Genomic DNA, 20,958 nt, shown 5'->3' on the forward strand with positions numbered 1-20,958 from the left:
TCCCTCTCTTTCCATTAAGCAATCAGACACTAAAGTTCACGTGACACCTGCCAGAATCTTTCCTCTTACCAGCAACAAAACAATGGGCCGATGGCACCTTGGACCTCTCTTCTTTCAATGCGCATGAGAGAACAAGTTGTGAAAATAAAACAAGATTCTTTCATCTCCTTTCCAGTTCTGATGAGGTATCCTCGACCCAAAGTGTTAACTCTGTTTCACTTCCCACAGATATGTGACCTGACCTGTTGGGTATTTCCATCATTTTCTGATTTTTATGGCACCACTGTGTCGGATAACAATGTTTATCACTGTTCAAATGTTATGCAAAGTGAGGATCATTTATCCACAGTGCATTGGACGAAGAACAATGGGAAAAGATGGACTTGATATATAGTATTGAAAATTACCAGTATGATGTAGAATTGTGAGATAACTTTTGTCAGTGCCTGGAACTTCTTTGGGTGAATAGCTTGTTTCAGATGTGTTAGCTTTGTATATCTGAATATGTGTCACGAACCTATTCACACCAAATTACCGTACAAAACAAAATCATCATTTGTGTGGACTTTGGAGAGGGTTCAAAGGATGGTCACTTGGATGATTCTGGGAATTGAGGAGCATTTGACAGCTCTTGGCCTGTGCTCATTCGAATTTAGGAGAACGAGGACAGATCTCATTGAAACATTTTGAATGTTGAAAGGGATGGACAGAGTAGGTGTAGATAGGTTGATTCCCTCATTGGAGGGTCTTGGACAAGAGAGCACAACTTCAGGATTGAAGGATGTCATAATTGTCGAGTTCATATGTTTCGATTAGCTGAGATCTTATGTTATTGAAAAGACCAGGAAGATCCCTTCCTTTTTCTGAGTGGGATTTAGATATTAAAAAATAAACATAGCCAGTTGAAAATACTTTTCAAGTTAGGCAGCACCCATAGAAAAACAGTGATAACTTTTCAGATTAATGACCTTTCACTAGATCTGGGGAAATAAGAACATGACTTAGTGTCACACCTAAAAGGCAACTGCTTGATATATGAGTTTAGATTATGTGCTCACTGCAGCAGTTGGGTTTGAACTTACACCCCTCTGCTCGAATGTGAGAGCACACTGGCACAAAGCTAAGCAGTCCCACTGAGATCATTGTGTTAGTGAAGAGTCATCTGGTGCATGCTGTATTGCAACTGACATGTCTTTTGCAATGATCCAGGGCTTTAGTTGCCATCTGCTCCAAACCAACAAAGCAATTAATATTCACCTCTGTCTGTGCAAGCTCACCTCTGGGATAGCCTGATAGCATACCAAATTGCCATCTGTCTTCTTCTTCTTCAAGAATGCATGGAATTGGAAAGAAGATGGATTTTCATTGGAAAATCCACTGTGGAATCATTGGTACAAGAGAAAAAAAAAGATGACCAAAGAAGACAAACAGCTGGAGCAAAAAAAATGAAACAAACAAAAATAATCCAGAAGTCGAAGAAATAGTGTTCAATAACTGACACTCCTTGATCAGCTCTTTGCATATGCAGCTTGTTTCCTAGCAACCCTGCAAGCCAATTATAAATGGATGTTCAGATCTCTCTATGCAATGCACACATTGGGAGGTTAGGTGTGCCTCAGATGGATGTTAAATATTCTTCAATTTAAATGTTATAATGATGCCACCAATGTGCTTGCTGTGCAAAAAAAATGTAAGTGTATGATTACTAATTACAAATTAGGTTTTCGAATTTTCAAATTAGGTTTTCCCAATTTACCTTGGCTTCCAAAGACTATACGGTCATGGATTATAGCTATTATGCCACCTTGAATGTAAGAGAAAGATCTACTTTTATATGAAACTGCAAATGTTCAATACTGTTTTAATGCCTCTGAGATACACCATCGTCATAACATCATCTCATTTGTGGTTGCAAATTCCCACTAAGAGCAAGGTGATAAGAACGGGCAATGTTGTCAATGGATCAAGCCTGCATTAAGCTGTATGCACATCAGGATGTCTTTTATTTTCTACATTTGGCATTCGACACCATTATCCTCTTAAAACTGATCATCAACTGCAAGACCCAGGCCTCAATAACCCACTGTGTAATTGGAACTTGGATTTCTTACACCTAGACCCCAATCAGTGCAGATAGGCAAGAACATCTCTTCCATTATCTCCATCATTGAACCGTAGAAACAAAGAACAGTACAGCACAAAAACAAGCTGCTTCGGTCTTTCTAGTCTGCGCTGAACCAGCACCGGGAGCATCATAGGGCTGTGTACTTAGCCCCCCACGCTACTCACTTTACACTTACGACTTCATAGTTTGATATCACAACAGCACCATTTACAAATTTGATGATGACACCACAAAGTTGGCTTTTTAAAAAGGAGGTTGATTGAAAATTTGGCTCAATGGTTACTCACCGTCACCAAAAGCAAGGAGACGATTGCAGACTTTAGGAAGGGAAAATCAGAGGTGTAAGATCCAGGGATCTTTGGAAGATCAGAGGTGGAATGAGTAAATTCAAATTCCTGGGAGTTATCATCTTGGAGGAACCTTCCTGGACCCAATGTGCTAATGCCATCATGAAGATAGCATTTCAGTGCTTCTACTTACTCATGAGTTTGTAAAGGTTCAGTATGACATTGGAAACCTTAGCAAACTTCTACAGATGTATAATGGAAAGTGTACTAACAGACTGCATCACAGCCTAATGTGGGAGTGCCAATACCACTAAGTAGAAAGCCTTGCAAAAAATGGTGGACACAGGCCAGAGCATCACTAGCAAAACTCTCTCCACCATAAAGAAAACCTACATGCAAAGCTGCTGTCACCTCCCCACCATCGAGAAAATCGATATGAAATGCTGTCATTGGAGAGCAGCAGCAATCATCAAGGATCCACACCACACAACACATGCTCTGTTCTCATTGCTGCCATCAGAAAAGAAGTGCCACATAAACCTCAAGGTTTATGAACAATTGCTACTCCCCCCACCCCACCACCACCAGACTCCTAAACAACACAGAGAATCAGAGACTCATTTAAAGACTCTAACTTTGCACATTATTTATTACTGAATATTTATTATTTTCTGTTTTTGCACGGTCAGTTTGTTTACATTTCTCTCTTTTGTATACTGTATATACTCATGCAAATTTGACACAGTGAAAAAGTCAACCCCCCTATTTTTGGCCCAAAAAACTGATATTTTCCATAATTTGAATGTAAAAGTTGACCTCTCTTCAGCCACTTACCCATCAGAACTCCCGATCCCTCAAACGCTCTACCTGGTCCCAGCTGCCCGCCTAACCATCGGAGCTCATAACACCTCAATTGCAGACTCTTACTGGGCCCTGGACAACCGGCTGCCCATTCAAACTCCCAATGCCTCAAACGCAAACTTACCACCTGGTTCCGCCCGCCTGCCCACCAGTACTCCTGATGCCTCCACCACGGACGCTTGCCAGGCTCTGGCCCACATTCTGCCCACCAGAACTACAGACTTTCCATCCTGTCCCAGACGCCCATCCATTGGAACTCCTCACACCTCAAACTATGAAGGTAATAGTCGACCCCATAAATTTAACCTTAACAAATGGTATAAAAATACTCAACTTTTACATGAGTATATACAGTATATATCTTTCTTTCAAGTTCAGTCTTTACTACTAATAAGTAGAAATTTTGCCTGGTCTGCTGGATAAAAGAATCTCAGGGTTGTATGTGTTGTCATGTAAATACTCTGACAATAAATTTGAACTTTAAACTTTGCAGTCCAGAGCTGTAGTCTGTGCTCTTTCCCGACCCATGCTTTCCCAGACCAGATTTGGAGTGTCCATCTGCTGTCCCAAAGCCTCCTAAGATGTCTTGGTGTGGCAATATGTTCTCTGTCATGATGCCTCACCACCTAATGCCTGGCAGCTGGCAAAAGTGTCAATGATCTTTTTTCAGCTATTTGGAGAGAGATATTAAAGCCATTAAAATTGAAATCTATATTATGGAAGATGAAAGTTATTGATATTTTATATGAAAGAAGTCACATTGTAACACAAATAAGTTCAAAGTAATTTTAAACAATAAAGCAACAGAATCCTAGATGTTATTTATACTTGAATTAATTCCCAATGCTAACCCAGCCAATAATTTGGGTTTCAGATCACGGAAACTATTATAGTTTCGATAGTCAGTTTTATGTTGGGGAATCTCATGATGGCTGGGCTCTACTGCTGGAATTCATTTGTCAGAATCAATAGCCCAACCCCAACCCCAATACCAGACTTCAGTGTTGCAGAGTTCATGTGGAACTGTCTGATGCTGATTTCAGTTTGAAGGGCAAAGAGCCCTTTGGGTCCATTCAGAACCAGTTTGGTACAGTCAGCACAATTTGGTAGAAAATTGTAAAAGGGTTAAACATTGACCCAGTCCTCAGGATAACTTTCCTGCTTTTTCTCAAAATAGTCCAACCATTCTATTTCTGTTTTCCCTGCCTGCATTTGTTTTTTTTTATCCTCTTCTGAAACTACAGATTCCATCCAGGCTCATGGATTCACAAACACCCACTGCAATCCAGTATCTCACCCAAATGGCCATTATTCAAGTGCAAGCAATAGCAGTGAACGTCAGCAGGATCTTCATTGGTGGGGATCTCCTGTGGGTTTCCAGTTAATGAACCTAACACTGAGGAAACTTGTAATGCATGCACAGTCATACTTGTTTGAATCTGGCAAACGCAGCACAACCTGATAATCAAAACACAGATTTCCGATCAAGATAGTTTTGCTTCCTGAAGTAGTGTTGGGAGGCATAAGGTAACACATTGCTAAGATCAAAAATACATCTGTTTCTGTTTTGTGGCTTCATCTTTCTGCAGGTAGATAGTTTTCTTCTCCCATCGACCTCGAGTACTTGTAACATTGCAAATTTCTACCTCGAGCATATTCTCCCTCACATCAATAAGACTGAACCTGCTGATAGAATGTTATTATCCACTCCAAACATCTTATAACCAGCAAATGCTTATGGAGAGGCAATAAAATGTGCATTAGTCCTGTCCCATGCTGAGTCGATGAGAGCTCAATGTAGGGAATCACCTGCAATTACAGGAATTTAATTCTCGTACCTCTTCTTTTCCATAATCTAAAATGTACCAACAGCGCAGTGGCCAGGAAAAATAACATCAAAAAGATTACACATTATTTCTGTTCTAAATAATTTTCTTTGATGTTATATGTAATTTTGCATAGCAGGAGCCCATGACAATATAATTGCAAGTTACAATTCATAAATGTTTCAGCAGAAGTTTCATTCAATCCAGCAAACTTTGTCATTCAACACGCACATATTTTCGTTACATTACTATATATTGCACCTGTACAGAAATTACTTAATATAATCTCAATGATAATCTACCTCACAATGCGCTTTTCCACCACAATATTGCATTATGCAGAGAAATCGCAACTCAAATATGCATTGATTTTACAACTTTAAAATGGAAAGAATCCTTAGAGAGATCAAGCAGCTGATGGCTCTTACCACTGACATTGGCAATTCAGGCAGTTGGATGTCTTGTATTCAGAAACAAAAGTTACTTTCACCATTCCTGAGAAGAAAGTCCCTTTAACATGTACTGAATTAATTATTATCAACTGGGGATGTGTGATCTCTTACAGAGCACTGATTTCTTCATATACTTGAGATGCTCAACTCACTGATAATGAATTAATAATCAGTCTGAGTGTACAACTTAGTAAGAGCTTATTGATAATAGCTATTATTTCATATATAACCTATCAACATATCTATCAATAATCTGTGGTGAAAATCAAATCAACAATTTATGAATGTAATGAGCATTGAACATACAAATATCAATAAGCATCAATAATACCATACATGTTCAATGTCCACTTGATAACTCATCAACAATTTAACAAGATGTGCATTCATAATCCCTCCGTAAGTCACTAATAATAACCAGTATTGAATTTACAATCAAAAATCGTGGCCAGAATTGAATCAATGGTCATCTGTAAGAAAAATAAGAAGAGATAATACTTGAATTGTTCTCTTTAAGCTATTCACAATAAATGTTAGGAGTCCTGGGAAGAATGCAGTGCCGACTCAGCGTAATAGTACATAAACTCCAAGATAGTGATGATGTGGAGAAAAGAAACAAGCTGGAGTTTTATTCTCTGTACAATGAGATTTTTAAGATTATTAAGGGACTAAATGGGTTAAATAGAAAGACTCTTCATTTGATGGTGGGGAAGGTTAAGACAAAGGGGGTTTATCTTTAGAATCCAAGGGGAATTATGAAGCATTTGTATATACATTGTATATACTCTTGCCAGCCAGCCAGCTATATATGTCACAGAAAGGAGATATAAGATCAGCCACAATCTTATTAAATCGAGCAGCTATGAATTAATGAATCTTATTTTTAATTTATTTTCTATGATACACAAGAATCCAAATCTCAGCTAGCAACAGAAAAAAAGTTGTTGTTTTGGCATTCTAATGTGTTTCTTTTTTTAAGAATATTCATGATCATTTTGAAAAATGTAACTTGGATAGTATTGTTAATTGAATGTAATTCAAAATCAAAGTCCATCATGGCAGGAATATGAAAAATGTTGGAAACTATAAATATCAGGTGCCATTCATGACCTTCTAGAGATCAATAACAATTTTTTTATATAATCTATTGCCTTCCAAATTATTGACTTGTAGCAAGTTTGAAATTATTCAATAACACAATTAGGAATTAGGATGTGAGTAATTTACTTATAGAGTCAGGTTATATTGAGTAACAAATAAATATAGCTTGTTGTTAGGAACTCATTATTTTTATAGACAGATTTGGGATCTATATTTTATCCACATCTAATTAAAATTAGTTTGAGGTTCATGTCAATGATCTGCACATCTAAGATCTTGTTAAACCCTTTGCTCTGGGGTATTGTTTTATATTCAAAAACATTCTTGGATTAATCCGACTTTCAGACCATCTATCGGTATCTGGTTATTTTGAAAGGCTATAATACTCAGTGCAGAATTATTGCTTGTTATTTCGTTGCAAGCTCCAGATGTTGGAGATGATTCTGTCTGGATCATTCTGATACAACAATTTCATCTGAAATTTTTCCTGTTACATCACCCAGGAATGTCTCCATACAAATCATTCACTCAATAATGCAACTTAATAGATGAAGCAATACATTTTAAGTTACAAAGGGTTGAAATGGCTCTTAAAGGGTTCATTTAAAAATGACTTAGTTGCTCCTGCTTCTCATCTGAATACAGAACACAGTATTATTCCTTACATTCACTTGCAGTTTATATTTGAAATTATGATGCTTTTTTCATTGTTTGTTATTATGATATTGTGTATCCCTCTTCATATTAACAGTTTTGATGACCCAGGACCATGTACAGTAAGAGAAAAAGACTGTCAAGTTATAAAGTTTAGATTTGAAAATTACATTAGCAATGCAATCGAATGTAAAGCTTATTTTCCTTGTAAATCTTATCAGTAAACGAGAAGATAATTTATTACCTTAATTACAGCATAATCATCCCATTAGGTGATGTGATAAATGTCTGTCATAGTATTTGTATTTGACATCCAGTGCACGTATGTATACACATGTGTGAAGGTGCATTATGCACCTTCTGTAAACAAGTTGTTAATTCATTGGTTTCATGTTCAGGCTCATTTACAAATTCTTTGTGAATTCTACAAGGATTAAAGGTGGGAAAGAAACAAATTGCAAGCAAATGGTGATGTTACAACAACATCAAAGTTTTCATTCAAGCAAATTGTGTGGTGTAAGTTGCTTAAAAAATTATTCAAGTGAAAAGATGTTGCTGGATATTTGTAAAAACCTTGAATTCTCATGAATGAAAGGAATTTATCCACTGCCTTTATGGTTTCAAATTGTCTAAAGATGTCTTATAGTCATGGACCTGCCTTCAAAGCTTAGTCACCATGGTAATCTCAGGAATGGAGCACACTATTTGGACACAATAAGGTATCATCCACAACAACGTAATAATGGACAAATACTTTACTGATGAAAGTCTCATTTGAAAACATTATTTATTGCAAATTTCCTCGACATGCCCTCAACTTACAGTGAGTATACAATTTAAAAGCTTATGGCACACCATGCACGGATTTTAATAGTGAGTTCCAGAAAAGCAAAGGGTGTCCAGGGTATTTAGTGCTTTTCACATTATCTCATTGCTAAAATGAGCAATGCTACAGAAGATCTGCTGATATCAACTGTGATAAATCAGGCACCATCTATAATCAGCATTAAGGTTGACTGGAGATCATTAAATGTGGCTTTTTGAGAATACAGCAGGAAAAATGGGAAGAGCTTCCTGGTTGGATTGCAAACCCAGAACCAAACTGTTTGCCCAAGATAGAGATGAGTAAAATATTGCGACCCAAGAATGAGGAAGGTAACTGCATGCTTTTAATGATGTCTGTTTATATAACTTGTCAGTAAATCCTCTGTGGTATGACAGAAATTCACATCTACATTCTATTAGGTCAAAATCTGGCAGCAAATGTCAGTCTTTATGACAAGTTGCTGCTTTGAAGGGGCAGTTGGAGAACCTGCCCATCCAGCTCCACTGACCTTCATCCTCTGAGGGCACACTGGGAAGGTAACTATTTCCCCCCCCCCACATCTAACACATGAATGACTGAAAGTTTTAAAGTTCTCCCAGATTAGTAAATATGTACACGTGCAAATTAACCTGCGTTGGGCGCATTTTCAGCATGTTTCACGTGGATCTGTCGAAACTTTATTTTTGAACGTTCATTGTGGATATGGGGTTTTGTGTTGTGCAGGCCCGACAGGCCAAGTCTTCTCCGATATTGCCAGCCGCAAAGGATCCTGATATGTGCCCGCCCCCTCCACCGAGGTGATTCTCTTTCATTTGCACTTTGTGCCTCATTTATTTTTTGCAACACGGCAGTTCCCGATCTCGCCTTCTGCATCGAGCTCCGGAGCCCCGACGGACAAGTTTCCTTCTCGCCTGTAAATCTGAAGCAGGCAGAACTGGGCGAGCGCCGTGTACCAACCCGGCTCAGAAGGCAGTCTCATCCCACCGCCCACAGACTCAAATTGCTCAAGAAAGATAGCGCATCCCCCTGGCACACATTTGCTCCAACACTAAGCCGGAGGAACCATCAAACCGACAGACAAGACACGCACAGACATAAAGAGAGAAAGAAAGAAATAGACAGAACACAATGGCAACCATGCTTGCTCTCGTTTGGAGGAGCGTCAGCCTCACTGCAGTGTCTCTCTCTCACACACACACACACACACACACACACTGACACTGCCTTCCCGTTCTCACATGCCCTCCTCCCAGCCTCCGAATTCGCTGGGATCCATGCGACACTCACTCACCCAGGACGAAATAAGGAAGTTCGGTGTTCTCCAGGTCGTCAACAACCACCACCTCTCCGGGGAAATCGTTCCTGACCGAGAACAGGAGTTTGGGCTCCGCCGACAGCGGGGTATGGATGCTCAGGTCGTTCTCGCGGAGAAACGGCAGTGCCGACACGCTCACCGTCTTCACTTTGCACTCTCCATCCTTGGGGTGCTCGCTTTCCACCGCTGCCAGTCCGGTTCTACCCAAGATGGCACAAAACGCCCCCAAAACCAACACCAGTGGCAACGCCATTTTTCTGTTCACTGTCCTATCCCAACACAATACCACGCTCTGTCGGCCTAGCTTCTTTAAGGTGATATCACTGCAACCTGATAACGGAGCAGGCGGGCTCGCCCAACAGGCAACTCCATGTAAATGCTCAGCTCCTTCGCTCACGTTAGGGAGCCAGGGTTTTAATCACCTCCCTCCCTTCAATATAACCCCCACCCCCTTCCCCCAAACACCTGGACCGGTGGGTTGATCCGGGTTACTCACTCCCTCTTCCCTGCTCCTTAATCCCTTTCTAGAGCTGTTTTGTGTCTATTTTCTGCGCAGTTGCTGGGGAAGGGGTGGGGAGAGAAAGGAGGAGGAGGGGGCAATCCACGTGTGAAAAAGGAGAGAGAGAGAGAGCGGCCAAGGAAAAGCAAGTGAGTGGTTTCGAGAGCTGGCGGCCGCAGCGTCTCTCAAATCAGCCCATGCGAAGACTGACAGAAGGCGCTGCTTCTCCGAGTGATCATCACCTCTGCGTCGATCCTGGTAAGTGGTGGACTCTCTTTCTCCACCCACTTACAGCCGCACCCCTACCCTCGCCACCCAGGCATCGGCTGTGCCTGACCGACCGTTAAATAATAAACCCTCTCCCCCACTTTTTTGGGCTGAAAAAAAAACTCTGCCCCTGTGTACCTGTCCGGTTGTCGATTGAAATCGACACCTGTGACAGAAAATACCTCACTCGACCACGTCCTCCGTGAGAAGTGACAGGGTGGGGAGGGTGGTCGGGGCGAGGCACCAAGGTATCGGTACCGAGTGCGCCTTTTCTCCAATTAATTAGATACATTTACCAATAGATTATATTTAACATTTTCTTGATGAGATGTCACGCACATAATAATCATTCCCGTTCAGATGAACTGATGCTAATAAATCGTGAAGACATTTTATTGAAGAGTTGACTTTCAATCAATTTTAATGAAGAATCTAAGTCCAATCTTTGGTTTAATTGGTGGACTTTTAAGCCAGGTCTGTTCTGTATATGTTTGTGAGCGAAAAAAAAAGGTTCCACTTTGCTCATGTCTGTCTCTTATTTCACTTCCTTGTTGCCGATTTGCAAGACTATCGCATGTGAGCACTGAATTAATGTCACCGAAGAGCGGCGACGCTTGGCTCTGTCGTGAAACCTCGACCCGGAATCCCACTGTTGGCGCTGCCTCGTTCCCCCAGAACTTGAACACTTAAACTTTTCTTCAGAAGAAAGATTGCTTCAAAACAAAACCAAAAAATAAAATCAAATCAGAATATGGCAACCATTCTCCAAAATGATTCACGGGCAATGAAATTGAGGACTTGGCGAATTTGTATTTTCCAGGTTATTTTCCTGTTCGTGTTCACGCCGTTGATTTGGGGAGCACTGCTTTGGGTTGGAAAGTGAATGGGGCGGGGAGGCGTCTTGGAAATGGGAGCTAGGGAAATCGTCGAAGAATGGGTTTTGGGGAATGGGGGCAGCGAATGAGCGAGAGGGAAAATTGGAATGAGAGGCGAAAGGCATTGGACAGGGAGTTGTGGAATAGGTGAGGAGGGGGCGCTGGAGGAAAGGACAAGGTGGGGTTTGTTGGACACAGAGTTGGGGGAGGGGCGTTGGAGAGCGAATTGGGGACGTTCACACAGCACTAAAGGCGGATTGACCGATGCTTCGTTGGTGCAGAAGTATTGGAGGAGTGCCAAGGTGCGCTTTCATTCGCAGTCAATCCCTTTTAATTTAAGGGAACCTTGGCGAGGGGTATGGGGAGTTCGTTGAGAGTTCGAAGGACGCCGAGGATAGGCCCTGATAGATGGGTGTGTTTATATCGGGTGAAGATAGGTTCGAGCCTGAGTGGTTTGTGTTGGTGGCGCATCTGTGTGCCCTGAGATATGAACAGTTTAACTCCTCACAGCGTTTGGACATGTTACGCTTTAAGGCAACGCGCCAGCGGCAAAGCGGATACAGACAGCTCCCCGGAGCCTTGGTGTCAATCTCAGGAGGTTTTGAAGGGTGTGGGTCTGATTATGATCGGCGGTTACGATTCGAAGAGTGACGAGAATTGTAACTACAGTCTCTTGAAAATGTCCTTGAAGGTCGTTTTAAAAGGCCCAGAGTGAGCAGATATAATATTGCCCAATCCTGTTTAGCAGCGGGAACGGGCTGGAATCTGCATAGATGTTTTGGTCCACTTAGTTGCGAACCATCCTTAACATGTGAATCCTGTCACTAACTGTATATTCTGAAAACACATTCCCACCGCGCTGCTGCTTGGAATAACTCAATTGTTTAATTATAAAACCCATAAAGTTTCTGAACGGTCGGCGTTTCTTTTCCCTCCTTGTATTTGAGGCTGCGCCCATAAGGATGTCATTGGGTGTTAGGGAATTGGATTTGATGGGCGGTGTGATGGGGGCAGGAGGCTGGTTTTGGATTTCGACTCACCCCCTCCCCTCCTCCACTTTCTCTCCCTCCCATTCCCTCCGAGTTTATAAGCGGTGAGTTCGCTGTTTCTTCAGGTCTAATCGCTGCACCTTTCGGATCGTCTCATTGCGCGTCTGGATTCCGCGCAAGGGAAGGGAACCCTCGGATTTAAAAAGCTGATCATTCCAGTCCACTCGCTGGACACTGGAAAGCAACCAAAAAAAAAATCAAAAGCATGCGACTGCTGCGGAGGGTGGGGTAAGAGGGATGGACTTTCTCCTGAACCCTCTTTGCCAAAAGATTTCGTGTAGAAGATAGTTAGGTTCGAGCTTTGCACTCGGAGATACAGAGGTTCACCCTCCCACTTCTGTAGAGTGGACAGTTCAACAGGACATTCCAACCACGGGGTTAAACTGTGGTTACCGGGATCTCTCTGCTCGGCAGTCGCTGACCGTACCATCGAGTAATCGCAATCTGGGCGCTTCCTTCCCTGGATGCGACTGGCGGAGGACTGTTTTAAAATGAGTTCTCTTTCCTCGCACGGGCAGCTGCCACTGGTCTTCCTAGCCCCATTCAGGGCACCCTTCGGCACAGAAAGAGGGACACATCGGTTCGCCTGCGTTGGAGGCACAGCGCCGGCCAGGTCAGTGCATCGTTCGCGGAGAATTTCCCGATCTCATAGCACACCTTGCAAGATTTGGACTTTCCACAGCGGGTGACATCTCTCTCTGCCCCCACCACCCCCTTTTCCTTTCTTGACTCCACTCGACTTTGAAATCGACCGCTTCCCTCCCTTCAACTCTCCATTAGCCTGGTTGAAACAGCATCCGGCGAACTGCGGTTTAAAGGAATCAGCAACGTGGTAAAGGAATGGACAAGCAGAGGTTCGACGCCTCGAAGAATCTTAACTCTCGGCTGTCACCCGGAGGGGAGAAATAATTAACCTTTTGACGGCTCCACGACCCCCCCGCCCGCCCCCATGCATCTACCGCTGATATGTATTGTCGAATGAAAGAGGGAAGCGATGTATTGCACAAAGTAAAACACATTCGCTCTCCACTTCATGGGACCTTTGTATCCAGAGACACAATAGCTCTAATTCTTTGTTGAGATTGTGCCCCAAATGTATGTTGGTTCCAGTGACGTGATGGATGCAGCAAGCGCGTTTAGCACCTCCGCCTTAAAACGGTTTCATGTATTAATTGCCGTTTGCGTATGCTTTGGTTTATCGCTGCAGCATCAGATGTATATAAACAATGTTTTCTCCTGTTTATGAGTGCACTTGTGCATATCATCGGTTATTGTGTGGGAGTCTGTAGATGATGTACTGCCTTCGTGCTTTGTGTCAGCTTGCGTGAAAGCTTGCTGCTGTCAACGGGGTAGTTTCGTTGGTTTGGGTACGGGTGAGTTCAGATTGGTGTTGGGGATTTGGTCCGTCAGGGAGTAGGTACAGGCAAGCCTGTTTTACGCATCCGATTGCGTCTGTTTAGATGCACATTATGTATGTGTGATGTTCACGAAACCTTTATTCACTTGGTGCATGTTCGTATTGCATCTGTTATTTGTTTGAATAGCTGCGTCTATATCCGCGTAGTGGCAAAAATACTCCTACATGCTAAAGACCTAACTTCTTTACCTAGTGTGTTTGAGGGTGTGTCTACCCAATAGTATGTGTTTATTCCCGAGCGCGTGTCTGTGAATGTGGGCTTGCTCCTGTTGAGGTTACCCTTTCTGTTGTCCGTACACACCCTTGGGGCGCCTATGTGTGGGTGTTTTAGATGGAGTGTTTTCCCAAGTTTGTCTTGTGGGAGGGGGGTGTTGTGAATTCTGTAGTACATACTGTTAAACCTGTCTGTTAATGTTTGCATAACGCCAGCAGTTTAAGGGTTAGGGGTTGCTAATAACTCAACCAAAAGAGCGTTGGTGCCTTTATTTTTCCCTGTGGTGATGTCCTTGGTTTTAATATCTGTTTTATTTGCACAGGTTTTGAGGGAGTGCGAGAAGAATGAAGAGGAAGAGTCCCAGATGGAAGGATGAACTGGCGGCTTGTTGATCTCGTCTCCTTGCTGTTCCTATGGGACCGCCTGGCCCTCACGCTCCATTGCTGGGCTCTCCTGGTGCTTTCATCCCATCACCAACACCAACATGCCACCAGTCCTCTCAACTGGCTCCTGTCGGACAAGGGGCCCTTCCACCGGGCCCGGGATTATTCCAATTTCCTGGATAGGTACCGCCAGGGATTTACTACCAGATACAAGATCTACAGGTAAGAGAAACCTTGGCACACCAGCTTTCTTTAGAAGTTGACGAACAAATATGGAACGGCGTTCGTTTTCTTATTTAAAAAACCCTCTTCTATACATGTGCTGTTTAAAATCGATTCTGATTTGCGGAAGATACTTTTCTTTCAAGAACAATTGTTCGTGCTCCAATTAAACGTTTAATGGTGCAGGTTACTTTAAGGTGAAGGGTCTGCGTTCCTTAAAAAAAAATTCCGTGTCCGTGCGGGTTGGTTTTGTCAGGTTACAGTGTCGTGTGCTCACATCTCCCCCTGATGAAGGAATAGGGTTCTGCAGCCCCTCGTCCGCTAAATCTCACACATACTCACACCTCGGTTCCAACTTCCGCGTTGTAACTTGCATGGGGGCAAAGTAAAAGTACAGAATCTTCACTTGTGTCTCAGACCGACTGCCTTTTCAAATTGGAGCACCGCAATCAAAACCCACCAGGAACAAAGCGGTAGTAGCAGACGGAAGCAGGAATAAGAATGGCAAAACAAACCCATGCCCACGCAAGCTTCACTGCAAATTATCTTGTTGAATCGATAACGGCAACATTCTGTCCACCAGAAGGTCTTTACGCCGATAGTTCTCAGTGAACGAACAAGTTGCTTCACGCTGCACAAATCAACCACAGGAGCGTATAGAAACCACCTGTAAAATCGACGGAAACGATGGGAAACAGTGCTCGTTTGCAGATGGCCCTCGTTCTGCAAGTTGACTGAATCATTTGCCAGCTGTCTGAACCCGACAACTGGGTTCCAACCTGCCGTCTGAAGCTTGGTGTTCGTTGCCTTCAGATGCCTCAGTCTAAATTACAGTTGGCGACTTTGTTCCAGATTCTCTCCATAACGCATCCAATCCCGGCTGTTGGAAAAGATTGCCCATCACGCCTAAATATCGACCCCCAGCCAGTGCCCTGCGCTAGAGACACACAAATGGCACAGAAGGTGCTGGAGAAACTCAGCATGTCACGCAGCATCTATAGGAAGCACACACAAACAAAAAGAAACGTTTCGGGTTTACTCGCTTCGTCGGGAATTGGGGAAACACCGCATAGCGGCTCCTGAGCAGACAACCAGAAGCAGCATGGTCGCAGCTAGTCGGGCCACATCCATGGGTAGAAGCTGTCAGTCAAGTTTCGGGTCGGGTATCTGATCACCTCCACCCATGGATGCTTACTGTCCCGCGGAGACCTGCCAGCATTTCATGGTCTGCTCAGTGTCCTGCCATATTGCTTACAATGGTGGTGTAATGATGCTCACCGAATCCTATTTAAGGCACAACATACCAGTTCCCACAGCTGAAATATATCATGCGTTATAGCTAAATATCCTGTGACAAAACTGACTGAAAAATATCAAATCCAAATCTTATCAACAAATACTGACATAATTAATCAATGCTCAATAGATAGAAATTGACTTGTATAATTGTCGCCAATGAATGTGTAACCAACAGATGCCTCTTGATCCTTCTCTTTGGAAATCAGATCATAGGTAGAATAGTTGTTCCAAAGCGTGAGCTGCATTTAGTTTGAACTCTCTTTAAACCCCAACTTAAATGTTGGAATTCTTGGTGTGATTTAGTAATTAATCCTGAGTTGAAAAATATCCTGCAGATTGGCAGTGGATGCAATTTTCTTATTGCAGGAGAGGAGCACAAAATGGCTACTTTTCTCTTTTTTAATGTAGCTTTCAAGTTTCCAGTTGAAAATAAACGTGCACTTTATTTATTGGGGAGAAATCACAAGCTCTTGTGGCAGGCAGATTGCATTACTAGAGGTGAGGTGATTAGAATCAAGAACTGTTGACTTGTACTGACTTATTTGTCGATAAGGCAGAACAATTATGCACTTAATTCTGCAACTCACACCTGTGAAGAAAGCCCTGTAATTGCCATTCACATGTTCAATCCCAGCTGCCTAATTAGATTCAAGTCTGTGCATAATTAGTATCAGGCGTTCCTTTTTATCAAATACAAATTATCTGAACTCTTCCGAAGGTTTGAGGTTATATCAGTTATTTTAAATTATCTTTATGAATTAATTTATTTATTGTTTAATTATAGATTGTAGTTTCCTACCATTTTACTTAAAATGTCACAATGAAACTTTTGCTTTTTTTATAAAAAGCTTTGATAATATGTCTTTCCTCCAAGGACACGACTGAAAGACTTGTAACGTGCTTAGGATCCAAAATTATATCTGAACAACTCAGCAACAACAGCCTCTATTCATATAGTGCCGGTAATGCAGAAAAAAAACATTCTCTGGTACTTCTGAGAGGGACAACTGAAAAAAATCTTAGCCAAAGATGAAGCTATTTTAAGCAATTATTAAATGCTTGGTCAAAGGATATGAGTTTTGAGTGGGGAGACATAAAGGCTAATTTCTGAATGTGGGACTTGACCATGAAGGGCTACCTGTCAAGGTTGGAATGAAAGGTGAGTTATGCATGAGCAATGAGTTAATTTATATGTAGGTCTTGTAAACTCATCTAAACACATCAACCAGATTCTCCTTCCACCTTTTAAGAGTATCTATTATGCCATGTAAATTATTTCAACCCTTCGGTCAGATTGTATCATATCATCTTATCAATTTAAATTTGACATAGTTTATTTCATGAACACTACATTCAGGAAGAATGCTGGGCTGCAGAGGTTATTTTATAAGTACCTGAAGACATTTGTCTATTCTTTTTGATAAGCATTTGTAATTTAATCTAGGGTATGCTACTTTATGTTCCCTTGCTAAACTTATCAGAAAAAAAAAATGTTGTAATATCTCATTGATTCTTCTTAAAGCTCAATAGTTTATTAGTCTGACTTTTTTGTGTGTGATTCAATTTTGGCTAGTTGAAAACCAAAGATATATCTTGAAAATCTCAAAGGTATAGCAGTTATTTTATTCCACGGTATTGTGTCAATATGTGTCTCCTTAACCTTGAAATGCATTATTCAAATGGAATGCTAGCTAACAATATTTTAAAATGAATGAAACCAGACAGAATTATCTGCTTTGGGTGGAAGTTTGTAAACTCTGTTCATTTACTTTTCTGAGCCCAAAACATTTGGAGGATTTGTATTTTTGTTCAGTTAAACTCTTGTGAAGGACTTCAGTAAGTTGAACTGTGTAAAAGTACTGCTTGAGTGCATGTGGCTATTGTGTTGGGACTTATACATTCCAGAGATTATGTCCAAATTAAGATTTAACATTTGGATAATCATATTGTTACTTCCAGCTCTTTCATAAATGTTGTCACTGGAAAAATTTTGAGCAGCAAATTACAGTTTCAGGAAAATATTAAAGGTTTCTTTTTCCAATTATATTAACCCAAAGATAATAGTTCCTGTACTCATTATTACAGTCAATATTTATGGCCACACCAGTATATAACACGTTTTGCTATCTTGATGCAATTTATTATTTCCCCGTTAATTAGCTATGCAGTGTCCCAGGATACAAAGCCCTTTGTGCTGTTTTCACTGGGACACGAGTTGCTTTCCCACTGTACACATTAATTCCTGGGGATTGGAGTGTTTGACCTTCAACTGGAAATGGGTAACTTTCTGTTGTTCCTTTTCCACTGGTTTTATCAGCACGCCAGCATGAGCATCAGCAGATAGGGGTAGAGCCGGTTAATTCCTAGCATAAAATGACATCATTTGATGCCGGCGTTCGGAAAGGGTTCCTTTTTCCACTGGACAGTGTTCCTTTTCCACTAAACCCTATCCCAGTAAATTCCCAGTTAATTTCTGGGACAGGATGCCAGTGGAAAATGGACTTTTTCCTGTAATCTTAATTTCTTTTTTAAACACGCAACTAAAAATCATTGCCCTGCTTGAAGGTGGAACTTTCATGAAACCTATAGATGTGACTTATGAGACATTAAATGTGCTAACATGGCCAAGACCCCAAGAACTTTTTTTTAGAGGCATGGGTGCTGGATAAGGGAATTGTGATGGATTGAGGAAAAAAAGTTAGCAAGTTGACAACCCTTGTTGATTGACAGAAAGATTCACAGTTCAATAGGTTTCATGTGAAATAGGATTTTGTAACTTATTGCAACATTTAGTGCCTCCTGTTAACAAGTGATGGCTGATGTGGGAAAAACTTAACATGCATTCCTGTATGTTTCTAAGATACAAAGATAGTATTGAATTTGGAGAACTTGAGTTTTGGATGGGATACAATTTCCACTTTGGTCAATGCAAATTCATGTTAAAAATAGTAAATATTTTAACTTCACAGCATCATTCCAGCCTTGACATACTGAGTTATAAAATTATACCAAATATTCTCACCACTGTATGAATATTTTGTGACACTTGAATTGTTTGGCCTGGAAGTCAGCCTGAAGAAAACTGAGGTCCTCCATCACCCAGCTCCCCACCATGATTACCAGCCCCCCCACATCTCCATCGGGCACACAAAACTCAAAACGGTCAACCAGTTTACCTATCTCGGCTGCACCATTTCATCAGATGCAAGGATCGACAATGAGATAGACAACAGACTCGCCAAGGCAAATAGCGCCTTTGGAAGACTACACAAAAGAGTCTGGAAAAACAACCAACTGAAAAACCTCACAAAGATAAGCGTATACAGAGCCGTTGTCATACCCACACTCCTGTTCGGCTCCGAATCATGGGTCCTCTACCGGCACCACCTACGGCTCCTAGAACGCTTCCACCAGCGTTGTCTCCGCTCCATCCTCAACATCCATTGGAGCGCTTACATCCCTAACGTCGAAGTACTCGAGATGGCAGAGGTCGACAGCATCGAGTCCACGCTGCTGAAGATCCAGCTGCGCTGGATGGGTCACGTCTCCAGAATGGAGGACCATCGCCTTCCCAAGATCGTGTTATATGGCGAGCTCTCCACTGGCCACCGTGACAGAGGTGCACCAAAGAAAAGGTACAAGGACTGCCTAAAGAAATCTCTTGGTGCCTGCCACATTGACCACCGCCAGTGGGCTGATATCGCCTCAAACCGTGCATCTTGGCGCCTCACAGTTTGGCGGGCAGCAACCTCCTTTGAAGAAGACCGCAGAGCCTACCTCACTGACAAAAGGCAAAGGAGGAAAAACCCAACACCCAACCCCAACCAACCAATTGTCCCCTGCAACCGCTGCAATCGTGTCTGCCTGTCCCGCATCGGACTTGTCAGCCACAAACGAGCCTGCAGCTGACGTGGACTTTTTACCCCCTCCATAAATCTTCGTCCGCGAAGCCAAGCCAAAGAATAATATCAGTACTGTATTTGCTATCATGTGGATTGTACATCAATTTATCTGGATACTTGACATCTATTAATCTTCCCCACATTATCTACTGTTCAAAGTTATTGGCACTCTATATCTCTTCTATTTCTTTCATAGGTTAAATCAAACATTATGTTATCGAGAGGCTCCCTTGCCAGTACAGTTGAATTTACTGCTTGGAAAATTTGCCATCTTTATGTCTGTAATAACTATTTGGTTTATCATTAATTGCATCAGATTGTGTTGAAGCATTTGATCCTAATCTGTTGAACATTCAAATATCTCTTCCATTGCTAATGCAGTTATTGAGAAGCAGATATGTGAAAGATGCCTGATTGGTTATGTAACTATATTGTCTCATGGACTCCAACATTTTAGATGAGTATTGATGGTTTCAATTCATAAACTTTTCTCTTTTTCAGTGTTGGAATAACTGGTCTGTATAATTTCTTGATTCTCTTCTACTCTCTTGGCTTTTGAATAGTCTATTTGCCTCAACAGAAATTCCTAAAATTAACATTTTTAAAAATTCTTTGCCTCTCAGTTTCTCAATAAGGCCACACACCTCATGCATTAGAAATCTCAATCCTTGCATCCCTTCATAATTGATGTCTTAATAAAATTTGGATGTGTTGCACATTCCCAATCAATTTGAATTAGTGATTTGGTCTTGACCTCTATTAGTAAGGAGTTTACTTATCAGACTCTAGTTATGCTTGGTTTTTCTATGCATATTCGTCAAATCGGTACACAAAAGATTTCGTTGGATCACCTGTTTATGGACAAAGTCATTAGTGCTTTCTTGCTGCCATCCACCGTGTCCATATCTGATATCTGCATACGTTATTATTTGTCATGTGTTTACTTGAGCTTTTGATGGTGTGAAATCGTCTGAACTTTCCAATTCACTGTTTTTTTTTCTGTTATATTCTTTTTCTTTCTTGTTTCAAGTTGCCTAAAGACTGCTTGTGGTTTTATTTTCTAATTTGCATTCTTATTAAATCTTCTTGAATAGGCTGCTCAGAGACTGAAAGTTGACTCTGAAATCTTGCTTTCACAAAATTGAGATTAAGCTACTTAAATAATCACTTGAAACTAAGCAACTGAGAATTTCAGAAAATGTCTTTTTTAATTCTAATTTATCTACTATGTTTGCTTCGTGGGTTGTAAGACAAACTGAGTAGAACTCATCAAATCCTTCATCTAAGTGTCTCATGCTTGATGTATGCATTTTATGCCTGCATACCCTTTAACCACAGGTAATATCAACTATGTCCCCCCCCCCCACCTCTGAAATGGGTGAGA

General features: G+C 41.5%; 2 protein-coding genes and 1 long non-coding RNA gene across 4 annotated transcripts in view; 1 reads left to right on the forward strand and 2 right to left on the reverse strand.

The window, feature by feature from the left end:
- Positions 1–9,818, reverse strand: part of astn1 (astrotactin 1) — a 2,519,376-nt gene extending 2,509,558 nt beyond the window's left edge. The window contains exon 1 of the mRNA XM_069937475.1: positions 9,424–9,818. Coding sequence (XP_069793576.1) covers positions 9,424–9,700 — 277 coding nt within the window. The 5' untranslated portion in view covers positions 9,701–9,818. The remainder of the gene's footprint in view (positions 1–9,423) is intronic.
- Positions 9,819–10,058: 240 nt separating this feature from the next.
- The window catches only part of LOC138763389 (BMP/retinoic acid-inducible neural-specific protein 3-like), a 185,329-nt gene continuing 174,429 nt past the window's right edge, over positions 10,059–20,958 (forward strand). The window contains exons 1-2 of one of the 2 annotated variants that reach the window (XM_069937477.1): positions 10,059–10,204; positions 14,091–14,373. In XM_069937477.1, the coding sequence (XP_069793578.1) occupies positions 14,141–14,373 (233 nt within the window). In that variant the 5' untranslated portion in view covers positions 10,059–10,204; positions 14,091–14,140. Of the gene's footprint in view, positions 10,205–12,271; positions 12,751–14,090; positions 14,374–20,958 lie in introns of those variants that run through there. The other variant, XM_069937476.1, reaches the window with a different exon arrangement.
- Positions 10,659–20,958, reverse strand: part of LOC138763391 (uncharacterized) — a 43,375-nt gene continuing 33,075 nt past the window's right edge. Inside the window, exon 3 of the long non-coding RNA XR_011357517.1 lies at positions 10,659–10,926. This is a non-coding gene — a long non-coding RNA (uncharacterized lncRNA). The remainder of the gene's footprint in view (positions 10,927–20,958) is intronic.

The sequence above is a fragment of the Narcine bancroftii genome, chromosome 5, assembly GCF_036971445.1.
Source record: "Narcine bancroftii isolate sNarBan1 chromosome 5, sNarBan1.hap1, whole genome shotgun sequence".
Lineage (NCBI taxonomy): Eukaryota > Metazoa > Chordata > Chondrichthyes > Torpediniformes > Narcinidae > Narcine > Narcine bancroftii.